The sequence below is a fragment of the Macrobrachium nipponense genome, chromosome 24 (genome assembly GCF_015104395.2).
Source record: "Macrobrachium nipponense isolate FS-2020 chromosome 24, ASM1510439v2, whole genome shotgun sequence".
NCBI lineage: Eukaryota > Metazoa > Arthropoda > Malacostraca > Decapoda > Palaemonidae > Macrobrachium > Macrobrachium nipponense.
The window spans coordinates 13,550,760-13,575,842 of record NC_061091.1 but is presented as its reverse complement, the minus strand read 5'-3'; the positions used below and the strand labels follow the sequence as shown (position 1 = coordinate 13,575,842).

The 25,083-nt window shown below is 37.7% G+C and overlaps 2 protein-coding genes across 44 annotated transcripts in view; one reads left to right on the top strand and one right to left on the bottom strand.

The window, feature by feature from the left end:
* LOC135205461 (uncharacterized) overlaps nucleotides 1–25,083 on the bottom strand; it is a 512,397-nt gene that overhangs the window by 187,419 nt on the left and 299,895 nt on the right. The gene's annotated exons all lie outside the window — the stretch shown is intronic.
* The window catches only part of LOC135205456 (neuronal acetylcholine receptor subunit alpha-7-like), a 479,209-nt gene that overhangs the window by 344,266 nt on the left and 109,860 nt on the right, over nucleotides 1–25,083 (top strand). For 31 of the 42 annotated variants that reach the window (XM_064236071.1, XM_064236072.1, XM_064236070.1 and 28 more), the window contains 3 exons: nucleotides 10,989–11,169; nucleotides 12,282–12,357; nucleotides 21,499–21,693. In XM_064236071.1, coding sequence (XP_064092141.1) covers nucleotides 10,989–11,169; nucleotides 12,282–12,357; nucleotides 21,499–21,693 — 452 coding nt within the window. Of the gene's footprint in view, nucleotides 1–10,988; nucleotides 11,170–12,281; nucleotides 12,358–21,498; nucleotides 21,694–23,230; nucleotides 23,426–25,083 lie in introns of all 42 variants that reach the window. The other 11 variants (XM_064236060.1, XM_064236063.1, XM_064236059.1 and 8 more) reach the window with 2 other exon arrangements.

The following is a 25,083-nucleotide window of genomic DNA, read 5'->3' as shown; positions in this document are numbered from 1 at the left end:
TAGTACAACAGGAAGCTCTTGCAACATGGCCTACAAACGATATTACTTTTCCTTTATAAACTGAATGACGGAAAAACGCCACGAGTAAATAACCAACCTTTACAAAAATATTCAGTGAGAGCGTATTATCTGAACCCGTTTAAAAATCGTGAAAGCATCCTGGAGTTACAGTTTATCCATACAGAACACGCCAATGCATCGTCGTATGAGTCTCCTATAACTTCGCAAACCTTTAAACACTAGAAATTATATATGTCGAAGAAATTCTATTATAATGAGAATCTTGACTATACTATGGGTGGCACAAGCAAAGGTTTCTCATTAATATTTCCACTAACAAATTTCGGATAATTTCTCTATCAGATAGATACTCTTTAAACCATCATAATTGTCTGAAAATTTGTCATTCGAACTCAACCAATATATATAATCATTTTGAGATCAAAACGGATAACAGTAGGATTTGGAAGAAGCCAATTTTGGGCCTGGCTAAGGAATGGAATGGAATGAAATATAACAATTTCGGCAAGAGGCCAATCACTGGGACTTATGAGGTCATGCGGAGCTCAGAGGGGAATTGAGAGTGGGAAGGTTTTTGAAGATATACAAGGAAGAAAACCTCACGGAGAGCTAAGGAAAGTAAGCTGGAGGAGAGAGAATATGAACGGAGGTACAGTAAAAGGATTGTGCATCATCTGTAAGCGGCGCATGCAGTTCTACCACCGCTTCCCATAGTTCCTCGTTGGACGAGTGGTTTTCGCGCTCGGCTACCAATCCGGTGGTCCGAAGTACTCGGCCTACGCGAAATCAGAGGAATTTATTTCTGGTGATAGAAATTAATTTCCCGATATCAAGTGACTCGGATCCCACAATAAGCTGTAGGTCCCGTTGCTAGGTGACCAATTGGTTCGTAGCCACGTGAAAATATCTAATCCTTCGGGCCAGCCCTAGGAGAGCTGTTAATCAGCTCAGTGGTCTGGTTAAACTAAGATATACTTTTTCTACCTCTTCAAATTCTTGAGATAGTAATGCCATAGATTTTATATTCAAACCTTTTGCATCATTATCAAGAAATTCTGCCACTTCCAGATTTCACCGTCCAACAGATACTGCTTCGAAGCAAAAACTCAAGGGTCAAATAGTTAAAAACAATCCCCCATTGTTTTTACTTACAGAATTTAATTTTTTTTCCAGCACTCCAAATTCATTCATCATACTTCAAAGAACGAGCTTGTTGGAGTTCACTATGCGTGCTGGAACCCCGTGCTCCTGTCTTCCCTACCTTCCCGATTCCCTACCTACCCGCCAGGGGCGGACAAATAGGTTTGCATTGCCTACCTTCCCGACCCCCTACCTACCCCCGGGCCGGACAAACGGGTTTGCGGGAAGAGGGTGGCAGCCTCCACTGCGCTCCCGTTCCCATTCTTACCCGACCCACCCAGGGCGGATAAACCAGTTTGTAGGGGGTGGGTGGCTGTGGTGTCGTGTCTCCCCTACTGTCATCCGGGGAAGGACAAACAGGATCCGGGAGCGCCTCACTGGCGTTGTCGGCTTGGTCTTGGCCTGCCATCTCGGTGGACGCATGTTCGATTCTCGGGCATTCCACTGAGGGGTCAGAGATGGGTATTTCTGGTGACAGAAGCTCCCTCTCGACGTGGTTCGGAAGTCACGTAAAGCCGTTGGTCTCGTTGCTGGATAACCACTGGTTCCGTGCAACGTGAAAACACCATACAAACGAACATGAATGACCCACTCGATTTTATTATTAAAGAATGAGTCTGTCACCATTACGTAGCGGAGAACATCAATACATTTTTCTTGTGTGACCGGACATGTTTAGGTAGCTTCGTTAGTCTCAGTCTCGGCACCATAAAAAAAAACAAAAAAACTAAGGGGTTTATTCTTCTTACAAAGTGCAATTTTGGAAAATGAAAAATATTCTTCTTACCAAGTGCAATTTTGCAACAACAAAAAACAATTTTACCAAGTGCAATTTTGTAAAAAAAAAAATTTTTTTTTAAATCTTACCAGCTGCAATTTTGCACAAAAAAAAAAAAAAAAAAAAAAACTTTTACCAAGGTTTTGCTATTTTGGTTAAAAAAAAAAAAAAAAAAAAAAAAAAAAAAAAAACATCTTACCATGTGCAATTTTGAAGAAGGAAAAATAAGCGGATCTTCGGTCAAATATAACTTTCTTACGTTATGCCAGTCCCAGTACATTCTGAATAACCACGAAATCTAATTTTCACGAATTTCTGGATACGCCCCGGGGTTAAATAAAATAAAAAATAAAAAATTAACATAAGTACAAAGCGATACAAATAACATGCTTACCGAGTGTATAGTTAGCATTATGCAAGCAATAAGCAAATAACAACTATGACACTCCTCTCTTGCACCAAGGACAAGCTTTTGATTAATCTAGCATAATAGCATCATTTGTCACTGATGACGTTAACAAAACAGCTATCACTAAGTCATAATCACTATGATGATTAAAATAATAAAAATAATGATCTAGCACTGAGCCCTTGCACTATACAAAAGGCAATACCGTCGAGCTTTGGACGTATTACCTTCATTAATCTTCTGGCATGAAAAAGAGTTAATGACTCGAGTACTCATTGCATCATAATTCTTCCTCTTTTTTTTTAACTCATCTCTACTGAAAAACACACTCGCATGAGACGAGCCTCTAAATCTGCCGTAACACTGTTTAAATTAATAAGAGAAATACTTATGTGTTTTCCATACTACCTTACGGCTAAATTCGAAAGACTAAAATTGAGATAATTATACGGGAATGCAACCACAAACACCATTAGGCTATAGTAGATTCACATCAGCCGTGCATTTGATGTCTAGGCCAGTCCTTCACGACGCTCCTGGTTGGCTGTTGATAAGCCAATGACAGGGCTGGAAACTCTCAGTCTCTCTCGAGAGTTCACATAAGCAGGATTTATGTTCCACCACCCCTGAGGAATACGTCTTTCATGGCTGTTGATAAGCCAATAACAGGGCTGGAAACTCTAAGTCTCTCGAGAGAGTTCACATAGGCGGGATGTATGGTCCACAGCTCCTGAGGGATACGTCTTTCAAAAGTATCCCTCAGGAGAGGTGGAACATACATCCTCCCTATGTGAAATCTCGAGAGAGACTGAGAGTTTCCAGACCTGAGATTGGCTTATCAACAGCCAATCAGGAGCGTCGTAAGGGACTGGCTTAGACATCAAATGCACGGCTGATGTGAATCTACTATAGTCAATTCACCGTCCTCTATTTCCTTTGATGGGGAAGCTTCAGTTACATCGGCGCCGTTATATGATTTTCCTATCAAGAAATGAAATGGAATGGAATGTGGAGTTAGGCCAAAAGGCCAAGCACTTGGACCTATGAGGTCATTCAGCACTGGAAAGGTAATTCAAAATAGATATGTTTGAAAGGTGTAACAGGAGGAAAACCTCAAAGCAGTTGGGCTAGGAAATAATCGTCAGGAAAGGGTGAAAAGGAAGATGGAAGAAAGAGAATATGAACGGAGGTGCAGTCAAAGGAATGAAAGGGGTTGCAGCTAGGGGGCCAAAGGCACGCTGCAAAGAACCTTTAGTCACGCCTATAGTGCACCCCGTGAAGTCCACTGACGGCGCTAACCCCCCTACGGAGAAAAAAATTCAATAAAACTTACAAAACATGTAGTTACAAGATAATTCCACCATAGGAACTTCGTCAAAAGCAAGGAAATACAAGACCCTGATTCCAAAGCAAGCCACAAGCTAAAGAAATACAAGATCCTGATTCCAAAGCAAGCCACAAGCTAAAGAAATACAAGACCCTGATTCCAAAGCAAGCCACAAGCTAAAGAAATACAAGATCCTGATTCTAAAGCAAGCCACACGCTAAAGCATAAGCTAAAGCAATACAAGACCCCGATTCCAAAGCAAGCCACAAGCTAAAGCATGAGCTAAAGAAATACAAGCTAAATAAATACAAGATCCTGATTCTAAAGCAAGCCACACAAGCCATAAGCTAAAACTGTTATGGAGGAGTTACTGAACTCAAACGGTGCACTAACGCTTATAGCATATTTTTTTTTTCTTTTTTTTACGATCTAAAAACTGCAACTTGAATGAAGTTTTGCGAGCGCTGGCAACCCAAAGGTACCATGAAATGGAATCCCGTATAATTTTTCCTACGAGTAAAACACTTAATGTCGTCCTTGGGGGCCAACAACTTTACGCATTAAGCCAACCATACACGTTCCAGGTCAGGAAGAAGAGGACGCCCTTCTGAATTACTTTCTCCAAGCTTCCAAGAGACGTGCCCTTCCCTCAGAGAGAGAGAGAGAGAGAAAGAGAGAGAGAGAGAGAGAGAGAGAGAAACTCTACTCGAGATCGCTGTCACTTTTTTTTAACTTCCGAGTTCAGATCAGTTTATCTAAATTACGAACTCGCCTTTAAAACTGAGATTACCGCTCACACAACACTATATACATACATAAAAAGATACACATATTGGTATGTATATACATGTTATACATATAATATATATATATATATATATATATATATATATATATTATATATATCAAGGAACATTTGACCTAATCATTACAAATAACGATGATACTGTTAATGGGTACACCACAAAGCCACTATTAATGGCTTTCGTTATATTTAGGCAGTATAATTACGTGCGGTCTAGAGTAAATTCATTCAGAAATACTATGAATTGAATTGAATTATATAATTTAGGACAAAGGCCAAGCACTGGGACCTATATGAGGTCATTCAGCGCTGAAACGGAAATTGAAAGTAAAAGGTTTGAAAGGTGTAACAGGAGGAAAAACCTCTAAGCAATCACACTATGAATCAATTGTTAATAAGAGGGTGAAAAGTAAGATGGAAGAAAGAGAATTATGAAAGGAGGTAAAGTAAAAGGAGCGAAAGGGGGTTGCAGCTAGGGGCCGAAGGCACGCTGCAAAGAACCTTAAGTAATGCCTACAGTGCGCCGCATGAGGGTTTTCTACTTTATATCTACACGTATGCTAGATCAATCCTGTGTCAAGCTTTATCCGCAGTTACGTAGAGCTGACCATAAATTAGCTCAACCACAGAGAAAACGATACAGAACTAAATTGTAAAGCTCACTACAATGGCGAAACATACCATCTCTTCTGATATTTCTTACATTTGACCTATAATCTTTCCCGTCTTGATATTGTTATAATTGACATATGGTATGTCATTCTTAAAAGCAATCTTGGAAGTTCAAAAGAATGAAATATTTTCTATATTAACTTCTTTATCAATGCATCAGTTACAATGCAATCTAAGTTACTTATGTCAGACGGGACTAGAAACTATTGAAAAACTGTCACTTTTCCTAAAAAGAATATTTGAACATTTCTTACAGTTTTTTTAAACAAGAAATTTTTGTAAATTCAATTACATTGAATTTTCTCTACACTGTCAATATTTGAAGAAATCAGAAAACGTTTTACCAGAAATAAGTAACATTCATACTGAACTGGGAAATAGCTATCCTTCATAAAAATAACGTATTTCTCTCGCGGGCGCGTTCATGTATAAGGAACATAAACTGATCAATGTGTGGAAAATGTGTCAGTTCTTACGACGTCTTAAAATGAAATGAGAACGAGGTCAAATTTCCCTTTTCAGAATGAGGTCAAATTTCCTTTTTCACGCCTAAGTTCGTCTTTATTCCAACGATATAGGCATACCTTCCTTTACCAGATCTTACAAGGAAAGGTATGTCTATGTCTTCCACAAAAGGGAGACAAAATGATTTTTAGAAACCACGCACAAAAAAGGAAAACAAATGCTCATTGACCGAAAACTTCTTAGCCACCTCAAATATGCCGTGGAGTCACAAAATCCAAACACACAGAATAAAACTGGTAATTTTTTTTTTTTATAAAAATACGGATAAAACTGTATTACTGATGGATCGGACCTTAGCTAATCCCAAAAGTCCCACAGATTATGGAAAACTATAAAAGAGGAAAATGACTTTACTTTCATTGCACTTTTAGCACTCAAACATTCAAAACGGACGAATGTACAACTTAAATTTCCTCGAAATTAACTACTTTACTGAACATAAGCAGGCTTCCGAGAAATAAAGACATGGCAATGATATCTACCAAATGGTGGATGAACTTCCTACACAGAAATCTTCCGCAATGTAATCTGGACCATCAATAAACACTCAATGAAAGTGATCCATCGTAGCTGATCAATGCGGCAACTGAGTAACAAAATTAAATATAATAAAAGAAAAGTGGAAGGGTACCTAAATTAGTCTTGCATCTGATTTCTCTAGCACCTTACATGGCATTGTAGGTTCAACGCGTTTAATGAAAAGCTACGATATTAAAACTTAATGGTAAGCTGATGGCATATTGCAATATTGCAAGTCAACGTCACAAAAAATATACGAAAACCATTTCATGTGATCATAATATGAGTGTTATATTGTTTGTTTGTTTGTTTGGTGTTTTTACGTTGCACGGAACCAGTAGTTATTCAGCAACGGGACCAACGGCTTTACGTGACTTCCGAACCACGTCGAGAGTGAACTATCATCAGAAATACACATCTCTCACGCCTCAATGGGGTGCCCGAGAATCGAACTCGCGGCCACCGAATATGAGTGTTATAAAAAAGAAAGACAATGCCACTCGTAACAGTACAGCATCTCCCAGTTGACGATTTCTCAAGTAGTAAAATCAAATAAGGATACTTTTTGAACTGAAATTTTTTCACCAAAGTCATTTTCCTACAAACTGCAGCAAAACATCGATGGAACAATTATGTATTGAAAATAAATCGTTCGCTCTACACCAGATTATTCTATTTTAATCTGCAGATACCTTCTCATGTCCCTGTATGAAGTATTGCATTCATTCTTTAAAAATTATAGTTTATTGACAACAGAGAAACTATGCATTTTTCGGAAGACTTGCCTGAACCATCTTAAAAAGAATCTTTTTTCAAAACACAATCCAACCAATTAAGAACCTTCAAAGAAAACTGCACTAATATAAGGTTAAAGGCCAAGAATTATTAAAGCAAAATTATAAAACGAGGCATACATCAAAATATGCGAGCCATTCGACAACATCATACAATATCATCCGACACGGAGATATTACCATCGTCTCCAGTCCCAAGGCGACTCTGCTCCTCGTCCTGGTGGTATCTTGCATCTCAATAGCTGGAAGTGTTCAAGCTCTCGACGAGGGAGTGCCTTTCCTTGTTTTCATTTGTAGTCTCTCTCTCTCTCTCTCTCTCTCTCTCCTCTCTCTCACTGCTGGTCTGTCTCTCATCTACATTTCCCCAAAAGCAGCTGCACTATGAATCAAGTGTTAGGAGAGGGTGGAAAGTAAGATGAAGAAAGAGTATATGAAAAGGGGTACAGTAAAAGGAGCGAAAGTGGTTGCAGCTAGGGGCCGAAGGGACGCTGCAAAGAACCTTAAGTAATGCCTATAGTGCACATCGCATGAGGTCCACTGACGGCACTACCCCCGTATGGGAAACAAAATCTGTACTTCATAATAGTGAGTGACTAAATCATTTCTCTCGGAATCTCTCCTCGTTGCAGTTTTTCTTGGAAATCGCGGTGAATTGCGTCTAAACGTCCTCAATATCACCAAAGAAATCTAGCTAGACCTATTGTCTGCAAATTTTACCAGAAAGAACACCGTGATACTCATGGCTGATTTCACTGCCAACAGCTCCAGTGTATCAACGAAGAAAATATGTACTCATGTAAGCTATCCAGGACGATATTTTATTTTGGTTTATAAAGATTTTTGGCATTATGCCAAGCACTGGGGCAACTAAAGCCATTCAGCGCTGAAACGGAAATGGACAGTATGAGGTTTGAAAGGTGTTGCAGTAGGAAAACCTCAAAGCAGTTGCACTATGAAACAATTGTTAGGAGAGGATGGAAAGTAAAATGGAAGAAAGAGAATATGAAAGGAGGTTCAGTAAAAGGAATGGAAGGGGTTGCAGCTAGGGGGTCGAAGGCACGCTGCAAAGAACCTTAAGTAATACGTACAGTGCACCGCAATTAACTGCGAGATCATTGAGCGAATTAATACTAGAAAAATATTTTTCAATCCATCCTCTAAGGAACACGTAAGGTAATTACAGACAAAGAGAAAAGTAAAACAAAAACAACAGCCAAAACACAAAAATGATGAAATAAAAAAATTGGCGAAATATGCTCCATATTCGATGTCATCCATTCGTGCGAGAAGTTATGCATTAGTCTATAAACGCACCTATTCCCTTCACCTGAGCCTTACTAAGGAAATGAACGCGACGTGACTGTTTTCAGCGCGGACGAACGCTTCGACAGCACCTACCAAGTGAACGTGGAAGTGAACAGTGCGGGCAATATGTCCTATCAGCCTCCGGGGATCTTTATCAGCAGTTGCAAAATTGATATCACATGGTTTCCCTTTGACACTCAGAAGTGCACGCTGAAGTTCGGGTCGTGGACATACAATGCTTGGCAGGTTAGAGAGAGAGAGAGAGAGAGAGAGAGAGAGAGAGAGAGAGAGAGAGTTCGTGATTTTTTCTTGTTGAAAGTGCACGAATGTTTTTTTTTTTTTAACTTCTTATTTTAGAGAGAGAGAAATTCGTGGTCTTTTTTTAGGAAGTGCATGAATGTTTTTTTTTCTTTTTATCTTAGAGAGAGAGAGAGAGAGAGAGAGAGAGAGAGAGAGAGAGAGAGAGAGAGAGAGAGAGAGATTTTCCTTCTAAAAAGTGCATGAATATTTTTTTATTTATTTTTTATTTTAGAGAGAGAGAGGGTTGCATGATTTTTTTATTCATTTTTTTGAGAGAGAAAGAATATGATTTTTTTGGAAAGTGCATGAACTTTATTTTTCTTATTTTGGAGAGAGAGAGAGAGAGAGAGAGAGAGAGAGAGAGAGAGAGAGAGAGAGAGAGAGAGAATTTGTTAGTTTTTTCGACTGGTTTGAAATGGACTTACAGTTCAATAACACTTGCATGTCATGGGTCCAAATAGTCACATTAATATCATTAACACACTAACGGTAGACTTTCACGCAATTTTGTCACTAACACCAATTGAAAAGTGACAAAAAAAAAAAAAAAGACCAAAACTCGCACCACAGTAATAGCTTATTAGATTTGTGTATAATGGTGACCAGCCAGCTGCAATAATTAGTTTAACGAAATTAATTATGAGGCTAATCCAGCTGAAAGCCATTATACGGGATGATTTTGCTTTTAGCGTTGAGAGGTCATCATCAATAGCCAGAATGCGCTGGCAAAAATTCGTACCACTCATTGCCCTCGATGTACTGTTCTGGGCTTATTTCATTTATGTGGACAGAAAGCAGACAGGTAGGGTTTCTTCTACAATCATAAAAAGTTCATCAATATTTAATCTTACATATTTTTCTTGAAAAGACGTAGTAGCATCTGAGATGGACCCATTTCTACCGTATTGTGTTCGAAAAGAGTTGAAAGTTTAGCTGTTGTTATTCTTAGATTTGCCTGGCCTTATGCCAGCACGGGTTCTTGCTCTTAGAGCAGGCCATATCGGCTTAGCTACTTATACAATCAAAGTATTAATTAAGATGGGACACAATGCAAAACTTCGTTCAACAACCCTCAAACACTTAGAAATAAGAGTAAAAAAGCTGTAAATAGACTACCGTAATCCTTTTTCAGCATTCTGACTCCTCAGGCGTTTAAGTTAAACAGGCTGAGGATATAATAGGATCGACAGTTAATGAGCTTTATATATTTCCGTGTGCATGTGCTTAAAAATGTTACTTATGAGAAAATGACAGACTGCCTATAACCAATGTAGCATATGTTCGATTTGGTTTGTATTAATTGCATCGCCAATCCTATTAACGTTGTGGAAAAAAAAATATATAGCTTTGTTAGGATAATTCGTCTCGTGAACTTTCCTGCCATCCATTACTTTTTGCGAAAAGTTGAAGGGATCCTCATTAATTTCCCTTTTTGCGTTCCTTTTATCTTCTTTCGAATTTCTGTCTACGTTCCTGACCTTTTTTTAGTTAATGTTTCTCAACAGGAATATTACAAACCGGACACTAACACCCCTCACATTCCATCTAAAGATTAAATGTCAGCAAATAATGTTACTATCACATCTACCAGGTTTCTTTTGCGTTCTAAGAGATATTAAATGTTTTCTAATAATAATCAGTGTGGCAAATATAATATATATATATATATATATATATATATATATATATATATATATATACTATATATATATATATATAATATATCTATAAATATAATTTTTATATATATAATAGATAGATATATATCTTATTTTGCTCAACTAATCTATCACACTACAAATGGAAAGTCTTAATCTCCGTGATCATATCTAAATACTGATTAAAGATTTCTGATAAATAATGTCTTGTGAGCCTGAAAAAGTCAAACCTTTGGTGATTAAGGCTACTCCTTTTGAAGCCACTTCGTCACGTGGAATATTCTCCTCATGATTCCATCACTAATTTCAATATTATTGTAAAAAAAAAATTTTTGGTCTTCGTAATGCTTATCAGGAATATCGCAAGTGAGAGATGTCCTTATCAGAGATGAGTTAAAAAAAATAAAATAAGAATTGAAAAAAGTAATGATCTAGTGGCCATGAAAAAGTACATGATGTCTGATGAAAGCATCAAGTAAATATCGAGTTTAAGTTCGAGAATTCCCATTCGTCATAAAATAGAAATATCTTTCACTTTTGTATAAATTCCTGATCATTACGACTAATTTTTATACTAGGAAAATTTCTTACCACACAAAAGTATTCTGTACGACTCTATACGAAATATGTCGAAAAAAAATCTATTGAACTGATCTGAAGTATATTAACAAAACAAAAAGTTCCCTGGGACCTTCACCCTACACCCTTACTAACCGCAGTAACAATCACCAACAGTGCCGACGAAGGTTTCGACGGAACTTATCCAACGAAAGTGGTGGTGTCGTCCAACGGAAACTGCCTGTACATCCCGCCCGGCATATTCAAGTCCACTTGCAAAATTGATATCACGTGGTTTCCTTTCGATGATCAACGTTGCAAGATGAAATTCGGCTCGTGGACGTATTCCGGATGGCAGGTACTGGATGACACCCTCTTCCTCCCCTTCCCACCTTGCCAAAAAAAATGATCGTTTGTATACTATGAAACGAAATCATGTCCCTAAAAAAACTACCAGATACTTGAGAATTTTGATAAGGTCAGGTGGAAAATGTACCCTTTCATATTATATGCTATGTTAAATGTCTGTCTGGTTATTTTCTATGTGATTTTATTCGACTTTCATATATCTCCATTTTCTTTAGAGAAAATAGGTGTCTTGCCAAAAAGTCAGACCACATCCTATAAAACTCATTATGGGTTTATTTCTCACCATTCATAACTGTACAAAAGCTTTTTCACATTTACAGGAGAGACTTTTATCACATAAAACTTGACCCCTTCCTCTTGGGACCTGATGGTATCTAAATTCACTGTAAACTTGAATTACCTGTTCTGAGGACCCGGTCCAAACTAAATCTATGATAAAATCTGCCTGATTTTTGCCAGGTCCCGGTAAGAGCTAAGAAAGGATTTTCTGGGAAAAGGTATTGCCTTCAACATTTAAAATTCCGGCTACCAACATCCTTGAAAGAAAGCAATGAACCAGAATAAAACATATTTCGTACGGATCTTATTTCTGACAGCTATGACAAGAATTTTTTCAAGACTGAAGATGATGGTAGCAGATTAATTTTTTTTTTTTTTTTCAAAATAAACATACTAACACAATGGAATGTTCTTATCAGGTTAGAACTAATCAAAACTGTGTGACTTATCTAACAAAACCTTTTTAACAAGTTAGGGTCCTGATTAACCTCTTTGCTCACAAAAAGATAATCTAGTAACATCACGTATAACACAGCTGAGTAGATTAGTTATTTGAGTCTCCCTCAGCCATAATGTGTTTAGTTCTTGACGAATACGTATACCCAAGGTACGACAATAATAGTCAAAATGTTCAAAATCGCCAAAACTGTCAACGTAAACATCATTGAAGCAATGTTCACAGCCTTGCAACTTGATCTGCTATTAGCCACATTTATCCAGTCACATTTATTCTCTTGTCTCACATTCTCTCGGGCATAGTCGATGATGCCGACTACATCACGACGTCAATTCCCGAAAACTAAAACGGTTCCAACATTTCAGCTGGATCTGCAGCTTCAGTCGGAGGACGGTGGGGATCTCAGCGATTTCATCAAGAACGGAGAATGGGATCTCATTGGTAAGACACCTTCCTAATGGGGGAGGAGGGATTCATAATGGCTGCCGGCTTCAGGAGTAATACGTGTGTGTGTGTGTGTGTGTGTGTGTGTGTGTGTGTGTGTGTGAAAAGAAATGAGTTAAGCAAGTTTTACCAGAGTAAATGAAATTAAGAGATCTGAATGCTTTACCAGAGTGAATGAAATTAGAGTAGACTGTACGACAGAGGTTGAAAAAGGCATATTTTTGTGGGGACATTCGCGACATCAAAATACCGTAGTTTGGATTAGTAGCAGACGAGTACTCTTAAAATGTCGATTTGAATTTTTTACCAGAGTGAATGAAATTAAGAGTAGACTGAACGACTGAGGTTGAAAAAGGCATATTTTTGTGGGGACATTCGCGACATCAAAATACCGTAGTTTGGATTAGTAGCAGACGAGTACTCTTAAAATGGTTTAATATTTACTTCATTTGATTGTCTACACAGCAGAGAATGGCCCAGAGATAAAAAGATATTCATTATTGCAGGTTTTATAAGGTTAATAAGGATTTCATCGTATTTTTACCAAACCAAATTTGCTTGTACGTCCATGAATGCTATAGTTTTCATAGTGAACAATAAGTGGAGACATATTTAGTATATTTCATAATGGTACTTGGTGCTTTTCCATTAGATGAAATCACAGTCAATTCATATTTCAAAGAACTATCCCAAATGAACAATGTTGGTCTGTATTTAACAAGTATTTGTATGAATGCCCTTGTGTATGTTGCCCCTTTTATTCTGTACATTTATCTTGTGATTCTGTGTACTGTTAATTATTAATATACTTTTATGCAATTTTATTCGCAGCTAACAGGTTTTTGTAAAAAAAAATAGGGCAGGTTTATCTGAAATGTAACTGTAGTCCAAATGTCAAAAATGTGACCAAAAAATGTTGAAAGACATATTCAATTATTGCAAGAAAGCTCTTGGGCGAAAAAAAAGACATTTTCAACAGAAAAAATCCGAGGCTCTCTTCCTTCATGACCAGCTTTTTGTTTCTGCACACACACTGCATTGAGATTAAAAAAAAAATGGTAACAGCTGCTGTTGTTCCGAACTGTGTCCCACCACCCCCAACTGCTGTTCTGTTTTCAGGAAGTGCCGTGCTATTGCCATCTACTGTCAAGACGACGGAACAAACAATCTTTCGAATACCGTTTTAGTCGGAGTGTACTACATTTTCGATCGCCAATGTGTTAACATACTTTACTCTGTTATAACTTGTAACTTTCAGCGTTCTCTACCCCGCCTGCTCCGTTACGTTATTTGGAGTCATTATTTCTGTTGTGTTATTTGCGTCAAGGTGTTCACCGAATCAGGTATGGAGGTGCCAAATCATTCCTTAGACCAGTCAGCGAGGAAACTGGCACGAGAAAAAGGCCCCTTTTCGGCAATGTGGGAACATATTTCTGAAAAATACTCGGACAAGCAATCGACCAATGAACCTTTTAGTTTCCTTATCTGCATGGCCTTGGCCTGTCTTATCTAAACATTGTGTTTCTATGTTCATTTTCTCACACTGGACTCACTACCAAAAACACCGCAAGAAGAAGTTTTCTGTCTTCTCCTGGGTGCAATTGACAGTGCATGTTTTGGGTAACTTCTCAGAGGACTTCAGCGGCAATGACCTTGAAAGGCGAATTCGGCAAGGTCAGGCTCTCAAAGAGTTCAAGGAAAACAAAAAGGAAAAAGGCTTCATTTCCACACCATTCACATCTCATCAAAGCATTTTTATCGGTGACAATCTCATTTGGTTGATGATTACCAATCCTACTTCGCGTGCACAGTCAACCCGAACGCTTACATTTCGTAATCAACATCAATATTCTCTCAAGGATACAACTATGTCAGATCGTACAAATAACACGATAACTCGGTCTGCAGCTAAAACCATATGAAAACTGTCAGGTTTAACGATAGCATTCATCCATAACTAAACTGCTGGTTAATATAGCATCATCAAATATCAATAGCCTCCTTTTTAAATTGAAAAATTAATCCCAAAGTTAACGCAATTATTCATAAACAAATGATACGCAAAACTGTCGGCCCAATACGAACTTCGGAAAGAGTTTCTCTTCCAGGATAAATCAACCTCTATTTGGATTCGAGTGTTTGCTTCACAGACAAATAAATACCCCCTCGAAATCACACGCACCGGTATTTTCATCAGTCAATGAATTCGTTTTACATCCATATATATATATATATATATTATATGATATATATATATATATATATATATGTGTGTGTGTGGTGTGTGAAAGACTTTCCGATGAAATACACGACCTTTCATAATGGAATTTTATACGTATGAAGGAATTCCTACAAGTATTGTACAAAATAATATATGTGTTTGTATATATATATATATATATATATATATATATAGTATATATATATAATGATTATATTTGCCTATAAATATTGAAAATCTGGTAAGGCTGCTATTCCTCAGACTGCTTTTAAATTTTGCATTTTGCGTATATAAAAGTTAAAACGGCAACCTCCTTCAAAAAAATGATTATGGCTACGTGGCAACATGAACTTTAGTCACACGACTTTGAATTTCTACAGTATGATCATACCAGTAGTAAAATTAACAAGCTATGCCAATGACGTCACGTCTCCTAGCATGAACAATACTTGAACAAACTCAAGGTAAAGAAAACGAGCACTGAAGAGTTTCAGGGGAATTGTGACCAAAGACTAGCAGGCTCAAACTGGCCATAGAACCACACACAACTGAGAAGCCACGCTGGGCTCTCTCTCTCCGCTAGCTTGTATTTGTGTTAGTATTCCGTTGCTTATTGCTTGGACTGCACCTTTTGTGGCAGACACCTTTGGAAAGGGGAGGGGACCGACTGACCAATGCCATATAGTGAACGGGTGCAAGGCCCAAAAAAAGGCTGAGGACCACTGACTTCTTATTGTCATTCTTCCAAACCTACGACCATCACACCGAGAACTCTGTCGCTCACGGCAAGGCAAGAACAGAGGAAATAGCAAGGAAAAAAAATCTCAACAGAGAATAGTTGGACTTCTCATCCCTATGTTGACTGGTAATGCTTTCAACCCCCCATTACGAAATGTTACTCTATTCGCACGAGGACCAGAAGCATAACTAATTCATCCTGACCAACATCTATTTTTCAGGAATGAAGTTAACGCTGCCTCTCACTATTTGAGGGAGAGACAAACGTTAACGTCTTATTTAGCCCTCTTCTTAAAATGGTCCTCGATTACCAAAAAAAATAAACCTCTGGCAACAGAAACGTTCATGTGTATTTTCACATCATCATAACATCTAAAAATAGCGTTTATATAAAGTGGTCCACAGACATATTCTAAAAATGTTTATATAAAGTGGTCCACATATTACAGGATCAGCAATTCAACCTGGATAGGAAATGCAGATTCGTTCTTCCCTGGTTTGTGTAAAGGTCAGTAATTTGCACAGAAACAAGAGGATTTAGTGGGAAAATTACTTACCAAAATTACTTTTGATACATATTCCTTATGGCCCTCTTTTCAGTAATTACGTCAGATCGTCAGCTGAGGAGACAACAAGACTGTGGACTTTGAAATGTACACGATACTGTTGTCATTTGTTGGGATCTCTCCATATAATTGGCAGATCTAAGGATACAAAAAGTAAGCGCCTCAGTGGCGTGGTTGATTTGGTATTTGCTTCTCACCTCGGGGGTCGCGGGTTCGATTCTCGGCCATTCCATTGAGGAGGGAGAGATGTGTATTTCTGGTGATAGAAGTTCACTCTTGACATGGTTCGGAAGTCACGTAAAGCCGTTGGTCCCGTTGCTGAATAACCACTGGTTCCATGCAACGTAAAAACACGATACAAACAAACTAAGGATACAAGAGATATGAGTACTTAAAAACTGACACCAAAAGAGTTCGAATGCTGTTCAGTGACAGGACCTCAAAATAATAATATTCCCAACAGGCCTTCGGTTGAAATTGTCCCATGGATTTCACTACGAAAGCTAAGCGCTTCAGTGGCGTGATCGGTATGCTCTTGGCCTGCCACCTCGGTGGCCGCGAGTTCGATTCCCGGGCATTCCATTGAGGTGTGAGAGATGTGTATTTCTGGTGACAGAAATTCACTCTCGACGTGGTTCGGAAGTCACGTAAAGCCGTTGGTCCCGTTCCTGAATAATCACTGGTTCCATGCAACGTAAAAACACCATGCAAACAAACAAAACAAAACTATGAAAGCTGCAATACCTACAGAACCCCCTGTAATACAATCTCACGCTTTTACAGCAGCTGAAACAATGTTCCATTTCACACATAGCATATATCTTGAGAAACCTGAAAACTATACCATCTGTACATTTACTTTAGGTTTCTAGCAGCATGGCAATACTTAACTATATGCTCCAGCTGAGCTGGGCGCCTGAATACATCTCATCAACAAATCGAGCACATATTCTTACGACACATGAAAATAGTACTACCCACATATTCACTTCCGGGATCCTGGCAGTATGACATCAATGAACTCTGTCTGGTCCGGTTGTGTTGGATGCATGAGAATCTGGAAGGGGTCGAAGAAGGAAAGGGAATGTTAGACACTGACTCCCTGATGTTAGAGAGGATAAACAATGCTAAGGGGTCATGCCTAAGAGTTTCCAGTAGAACTGAAAACCTTACCCATTCACCATTATGTCGTATCAGCTTCAGGTGGGGATGCACAAAGACAAAACCTTCCGAGTATACATATAGTTACCTGTAATAACCCATAAAAATTTAAATTACAACTTACAGGACAAAAGGACCTCTGAAGCTGACAACAGAAGTTGCTTCCTAATGTGGCAATTTTATCGTATCTAATGACGAAGGTAGAATTGTGTATTCATAAATGTCGCTCAAATGAAGATAAAATCCTTTCCAACACAGCTTGACAAAATGGAATTGCTCAGGTTATGCATAAAGGCTCTGCCGTTCTTGGATGTTAGTTGCTCAGTATTTTGCAAATAATGCGAGAGAATTTGTGGTACAAGACAACTGATGGCTACACTGCCACTGTCACAAAGGCTTATACCTAATACTTACAATCTTAGGAACCTCTTTCTAAAATCATTACGAATTAAGCATCCTTATCTAAAACAAAGTGCCACTGTTTGTGCCTCCAGTGGGTTATATAAAGAAAAAAAAAAGATAAGGCCGTGTCTTGCTGACATCTTTGTGCTCGAGTTCGTTTCTTTCGCATTGAACACAGCTGGTTGTGTTCGTAGATAGATACCTTCAAAAGTTTGTGTCAGTTCTAGTATAAGAGATTTCCATATGTTCATCATGACGTCATTTAACAGAGAAGAGAGTGGGGCATATATTTGGTGATAAAAAGCTATTTTTCTGCAGTCCCATAAAAACGCAAAAAATATAGAAAGTAAGTATTATATTTCAGAGACCTACCTGAAGAGAGAGACAGCAGTCTCTGAAATATAGCACTTACTTTCTATATTTGGGCGTTTTTATGGGCTCCCTTTAAGATGCAATTCTGTTGCAACAGAACATTTTTCCCAGTCATTATATATATATATATATATATATATATATATATATATATATATATATATCTATATATATATATATATATATATAAAGGAAGTCTAGGAAAGCTCGGTTCAGAACAAGGATACACCTTCCAGAAAACCTCCTCAAGGCTCTGCAGATGAAGCTGTTTTGAGCAGCAAAATACCACCACAAGATGTACCGATCTCCCTCAGCAGAAACAGTCACATATTTAGAGAGATGGAACTGAAAACCCATCCCAAGAAAAAAAGATGTGGCGAAGAAAGATAAAGCGCATGCGCACAAGGGACGAAATGACATCAGATGGCTCAACGACGCTGAATATCCCCAATATTCAAAACTTGTGGTGTCCAATTCAAGTTCTCTGGCTGCGATGTAGTGAATGACTAAGAACACGAATAAATGAGAAACTGGGAGCTGAATAATAACATTTGGACATCAAAAGACCTGAAGCCAGATAAAAAAGTAAAAATAACTCAAGTCTAATAACTTATTAATCATTGCATAACAATGAAATTATATCTAAAAGATCTAAAAGATCTTCTCGATTTGAGAATAACGCTTCAAAGAAAATATTAAAAATCAGTTAGCGGGCCAGAGTTCAAAATGATAACATAAGTAAAATGACAAAAAATTCCCTGTATAGATGCGATAATGAATGCACGGAGGTGGAAATAGATCAGGCTTGCCCTTCTCATGACCCTTGAGAAATTAGGAATGTGAAGAACCAGTCTCACGTGGATAAAAGTTAAGTTAATTATGTTGATGGATCTGGAGATGAGTGGAGATTTATATATATATATATATATATATATATATATATATATATATATATATATATATATATATATATATATATATATAATGTAGCAAACATAAGATGTGGGATGATGACTTTGGCCAGTTTCCTGAAGTTCACTGGGCTTCTGTATGCCTAATCAGTTAATTAATGAGGTCACCCGCAGAAGGTCACAGGTGAGATGGAAAATCATTGCCTAAAACTGGAAGCCAACTCAGTTATGGAAAACTGTCCGGTTAAATAATGAAGATTATCAGCAAAGTAAATGATGAATTTCATAAAATATTATGTAAACAGAGAAGTCATGATATATGCTGATGTATCAATCCTAAACTTCCGTAGTGAGATTATCTCTTTTACGAGTAAAATAAATCAGCCAAATTACTGGTTGTACACAAGCAAGTTTACGTTTAAAAAAAAACCGTAAATTTCAAAACGTTGCAACTGCTTTGCTATTAAGTAAAAACCAATATTCATCCTCATCATTTTACTAGTATTAACATTAAATTGTAATAAATATCGATAAGGTAGATATAAATTATACCAAGCGATTATGAAAAAGGTTAAATCGTAGCACTGCACGACCAATTTTATGTCAACCGTAACTCTAAATTAAAATGCCCAATACTTTAATCTATTATGCATATATCGTTACCTTTCCAATAACTAAACAGCATATATACGATTATATACCGTTCACTTAAATCAGTCTATGCACACACATCAAGATGTCGACATTACGAGGTCATAACAACTGAAATTATTGAAAGGTTTCGACTTAACCTCACGCCATGTTACTGTTGACGTTGAAAATTTGTGCAAAACTCACGCCTACGACCACCATCACATGCTGCGCGCCATTTTGTTTCATTTCATCGCCTCCACATCCTTATACAGGCAAAGCAGAAGAGGGCAAATGCGTTTCATTTGTCCGTGAAACGTGCAAAAGCAAAATCCGTGAGATTTGTCACGACTGAAGTTTTCTCTGCGAAGCAATCGTGTCGATTCGTTCACAACGACAAACAATTTTGACCGCATTCTATAATGCAGTTTCCTGTGCAATCTTTTAGCTCATGAACAACTAGACAATCTATTACCTCATGAACAACTAGACGATCTTTTACCTCATGAACAACTAGACGACCTTTACCACATGAACAACCAGACGACCTTTTACCTCATGAACAACTAGATGACCTTTTACCTCATGAACAACCAGACGATCTTTTACCTCATGGACAACTAGACGACCTTTTATCTCATGAACAACTAGACAATCTTTTACCTCATGAGCAACCAGACGACCTTTCACCTCATGAACAACCAGACGACCTTTTACCTCATGGTTTGGGATGGCATTTCGCCGTAGCTTCATATTTGGCAGAAGTAACAACGTTTCAGTCGATGTGTCTTTTCCGGGAAGTCACGTCACGTCCGTCAGTCCTCGGGGACATCAGAATGCTCCTTGAGGGTTTGTCTGTCATGTGTCGTGTCTGGAACTCTCCTCGTTTCACGGTCTCATGGTCTCATCCCTTCTGCGTTCCCTTATCCTTACTTTCTTTCTTTCTTTCTTTCTTTTTTTTACTTCTTCCGCCGTAGAGCTCACAAGCTCTGGACTCCCTCTTATGGCTATTCTCTAGCTCTTCCATTTAAAAGAATAACATAAAACAATATACTAAAAACGAAATATATTTCTATATAAAAACAAATATAATATGTGAACTAATCATCACTTCCCTCACGTTTTGAAAGGATGCCAAATTAATCCATAGCTTTGCAACGGCCATTTTCTCGTTTCAATACCGCAAGAGGTCCTCTTAACTCAATCAAGTCAGCAGTGAAGCAGGTTTTAATTTGGCATAAAGTCAACTTGTAATGTAATCCTGGTGAGTGTGTTTACTGAAAAAAAAATATACCCCTAACGATCCCCAAATCCAGCTCCTTATCACTTCCGGTATGCCCACTACCACTTCCGGTATGCCCGCAATGGATTCTTCCTCAACCCCAACTAATTTGACCAAGGTCAGACCTGACTTCAGAGACATCAACAATACTAGTCATTATTTACCCCTTATTTCTGACTGTTTATAGATGATCATTACCTTTGTATTTTCCGGAATAGCAGTAGAACATATGATTCTCTCCACCAATTCCTTGTCTTTTTCCTGGCTCTGTCAACAAGTCAACATTCCCAGGAGGATCCGAGACAAGCACAAACAATTCACAAACACACTCACACACACATACTTATGTACAAACTGGATTGACAGATTCACTGCCCTTGAATAAATATTTAAGTAAATGTTCTACCAGCCATTTTTATAGACTGGCGGACAGACACACACACACACACACACACACATATATATATATATATATATATATATATATATATATATATATATATATATATAAAATGGTTATATAAGTGCACATACCTATACTATATATATATATATATATATATATACTATATTATATATATATATATATATATATATAACACGTAAGTATATATGTATTTATATTATTTATAGATATATAGTTATGTGTGTGTTTGTGGCCAACAGCAGGTACACAACCATACCTAACGAACGAACAGGCCTGACACATGATCCCCCAGCCCGCACCTCCAACCTCCCTACATCCGGGACCCCTGACCCTCTCCTGCACCACCAAGATTGCATTGCAACATTTCAGAGCAGGGAAATGTTCTTTTTTTCCCTTTCATATTGTTACCACTTCCTTTTGCTTTCTAGGTTGTCCTGGGAAAAGAAACGCCATATACTACAAATGTTGTCCCGAACCGTATGTAGATGTAACCTTTGAGATTGTCATAAGAAGACGAACTCTCTATTATTTCTGCAACCTTATTCTGCCTTGTGTCCTGATTGCGTCAATGGCGGTCCTCGGGTTCACACTTCCACCCGACTGCGGCGAGAAGCTATCTCTAGGTAACGAAAACACAACTGTGTCACCATCACCTTCATCACCTTTTCAAAAAATTATAATAATAATATATATATATACAACCCATTCCTTCCAAAAAGAAAGAAAAGAAAAATACATATATTTCCCTTCAGGAGTCCATATATATATATAGATTCCTATTTTGATTGTTATGACTTGTTAGAAATTGTATATCTTTATTATCATTATACCATCATTATCAATTTATTTTCTTTTCATTATGATTTGTTATTATTACTGATTACGATCTTTCCCTTATTCTTCTTCATGGTTTGACTCTCGTTTTTTGGAAACCTTTTTCTCTTATTATATTCGTAATTAGTATTTCATATTCTAGTGTTAGTTCCTCCTTCTTTTTTTTCTGGTAATAACGGGAGTAATGACTGTTGAACCGTGATTACCGAGAACACACATTTGCCCGGGGGCAGGTAACACCGATTTCTCACGCCAAATAGGGGATGGAGTCCAGGACCGGTTTATATATAAACGTATTTATATATATATATTTATATCTACATATTTATATGGTAGTCTAGGGAATTCCTTAACCACCCACCTCCTCCTCCTCCACCTCGATCCCTTCCTTCCTTCCTTCCTTCCCACGCAATTTGTTTTTCAACCTTTGATGCGCTCCTCGGCAACCAGACGTTCCTCCTCCTCCTCCTCCTCTACAAATGCCTAACTAGGAGCCAGGGGGGCTAATGTATGCATATTGCTGTCTTGGGAGCAAAACCACCCCACACCCCCAACAGCCATGAGCGTTTTCAATTTGAAACGGAAAAGATCCTGTATAGACTCTGTGGCTCCTAGTTTCTGAAGCACTCATGGTTTTTCTGATTGAAAACGATCTATCTCAGCTCCCCCACACAGAACGGAAAAGAAGAAGCAATTCACAGTCTCTCTTCTTCTTTTATTTTTATTCTTTTTTTTGAATTCCGGGGCGAGATTCCCTCCTTTCTCGCTCTTCTTCTAACTCTCAAAGATTCTCCCCCCCATAAACGGCGACTTCTATAGAACGCCGGCCGCTGCAGTTTGTAGTACGACCAAGAGGCCGAAACGACAATACGGTCGCACTAGAAGAGCGACAGCAACAAGGTTGAGATCAGTGACAGGCGACGGATCTGCTAAAAAAAAAAAAATAATAATAATAATCTTGCTGGAAAAACTCAAAAAAAAAAAAAGAGTGAGAGAGAGAGAGAGAGAGAGAGAGAGAGAGAGAGAGAGAGAGAGAGTTATTCAGAAACAAGAAAAGATTAAGCAACGGCAGAAGAAACGACAAAGGGCATAGCCATAACGAACTTTTAAGCGACCAGCAAGCAGATCTCGTGTGTGTGTGTTCTAAGAGAGAGAGAGAGAGCTCATCCCGCCGGCCGACATTTGAAAACTTTCTATGAAGAAGAGAAGAGAAGAGAAGTCGTCTCTGCTTTGGTGATTGACGTCCGGTTCCTCTGGCCTCAACTTTCACTCAAAATAAAACAGTACCTTTTTTTTTTTTTCAAACTAATAACCGTTATTTTCCAGAGGTTCCTGGTGTGCGAAATGTTCAGAACTACCGATGCTGTCCAGAGCCGTATGTTGACATTACCTTCACCATCAAGATAAGGCGTCGCACAATCTATTATTTATACAATCTGGTTCTACCCTGTGTTATGATAAGCAGTATGAGTTTGCTAGGCTTCTCGCTGCCTCCGGACACTGGCGAAAAACTCACACTAGGTATGATCACCTAAGACACCTAAGACACAATGTGCTCTACCTCACAACAACCAAAACCTGCCACAGCGGTTTTTTGCTCTGTTTCATGGAGATGAGGAATTCCAGAGTTAACGTCAATTTTGTTCTGTCTCACAGAGGGTGTTAGGCTATGAAACCTGATTTCTATTGTTTATTATTGACTGATTGATTGATTAACTCTCCTAAGTAATTTCTTATGACGGCAATTCTAGCTGATATGAGTATCTGTTAATCTGTCGTTATCACTTTACCTCTTATATATATATATATAATAATAATAATACATATCTATTTATAATATCTCATATACTAACGAAATCTATGTGCCGGACCTATTCATGAGCTCTGTGAATACGGTTGGGGCCCACCATTTTAATCAAAACTTCTGTGTAAATGTAATAATAAACACTGCTAGACTTGACGCTTAAAATCATTGCCATGACAATACTAAGTAACCTAGTTATAAAAACTACTTATCTTTTCACTGCATTTCTTTGAGTAATACCAGGATGTGCATATATATAATTTCAAGTAGCAACAATACCCTAACTCTCTCTAAATCAAAACCGTCTAATGAAAACTCGTTTTGTAATTCTTAAACATTGCAGAATAAAAACGTTAAAATATTCTATGTGTTCTAGGGTATAGCATTTATTAAAAGGTTCATTTTTATGTCCGAGTAGAAATCGAATAACAACAGACAGCACTACTTGCGATAACGCTTAGTACAATTCATTTTGCTTCTGAACAATCAAAGATTAGCATTCAGCGCAACAGAGACATCCATGTTTCCCCCACAAATGAAGTGATACTTTTAATGTAGTTCAGGCATCAACTTGAAGCACTGAACTCTTTGGTCCTTCAGAACATAAAACTTCGTAAGCTCCCTAAACTATCAAATAAGTAATAATAATTCATGTGCTACTACCATCACAACGAAGCCATGCTTTAGAGTATTTTATATCTCATGATGATGATGATAATAATAATAATAATAATAATAATAATAATAATAATAATAATAATAATAATAAGTATCGTGTCCTCCTCTCAAAGACATCAATCATCGCCCGGATTCGCGAGTTCCTTGAGCGTTCTTTCTCCCTCAGGAAATTCCAAGGATTCTTCTACAGTAGCTACGTCATCATGTCATTAAAAGGAGCTTACCTGTCTGTTTATTCTCTCATTTTCCTCTCAGCTACTACTGATGAGGACAAAAGTAGCAAGCGTTGAAAATATTCGATTTCTAACGGACGGTTATGCCTCTGTGAGACAGATTTTGATATGTCACTGACCTAATAATTATTCGTAGTCATTTTTATCAAATGTCCCTTGTAAGAATGAATACTGTAAGTCATGTTTTTTTGCTATTAAATCACTTTTAAAAGTAATTAAGAATTTTTAGAATAGATTATGATACTCAATTATATACATCATTCAGAAAGATGATCTCCGTAGATTAGAAACTGGGGCCATTGAAGGTAAATATACATGACATAAACAAAATACATCTTTGCTAAATATGAAGACTTGTCTAAAATATAAGCTAAATAAACCTAAACTTAACGATCACTTCACACATATTTAAAACAATGCCCCTAATACAAAGCCTGTAAATTAAAAGCTTCTCTAAGTAAAAG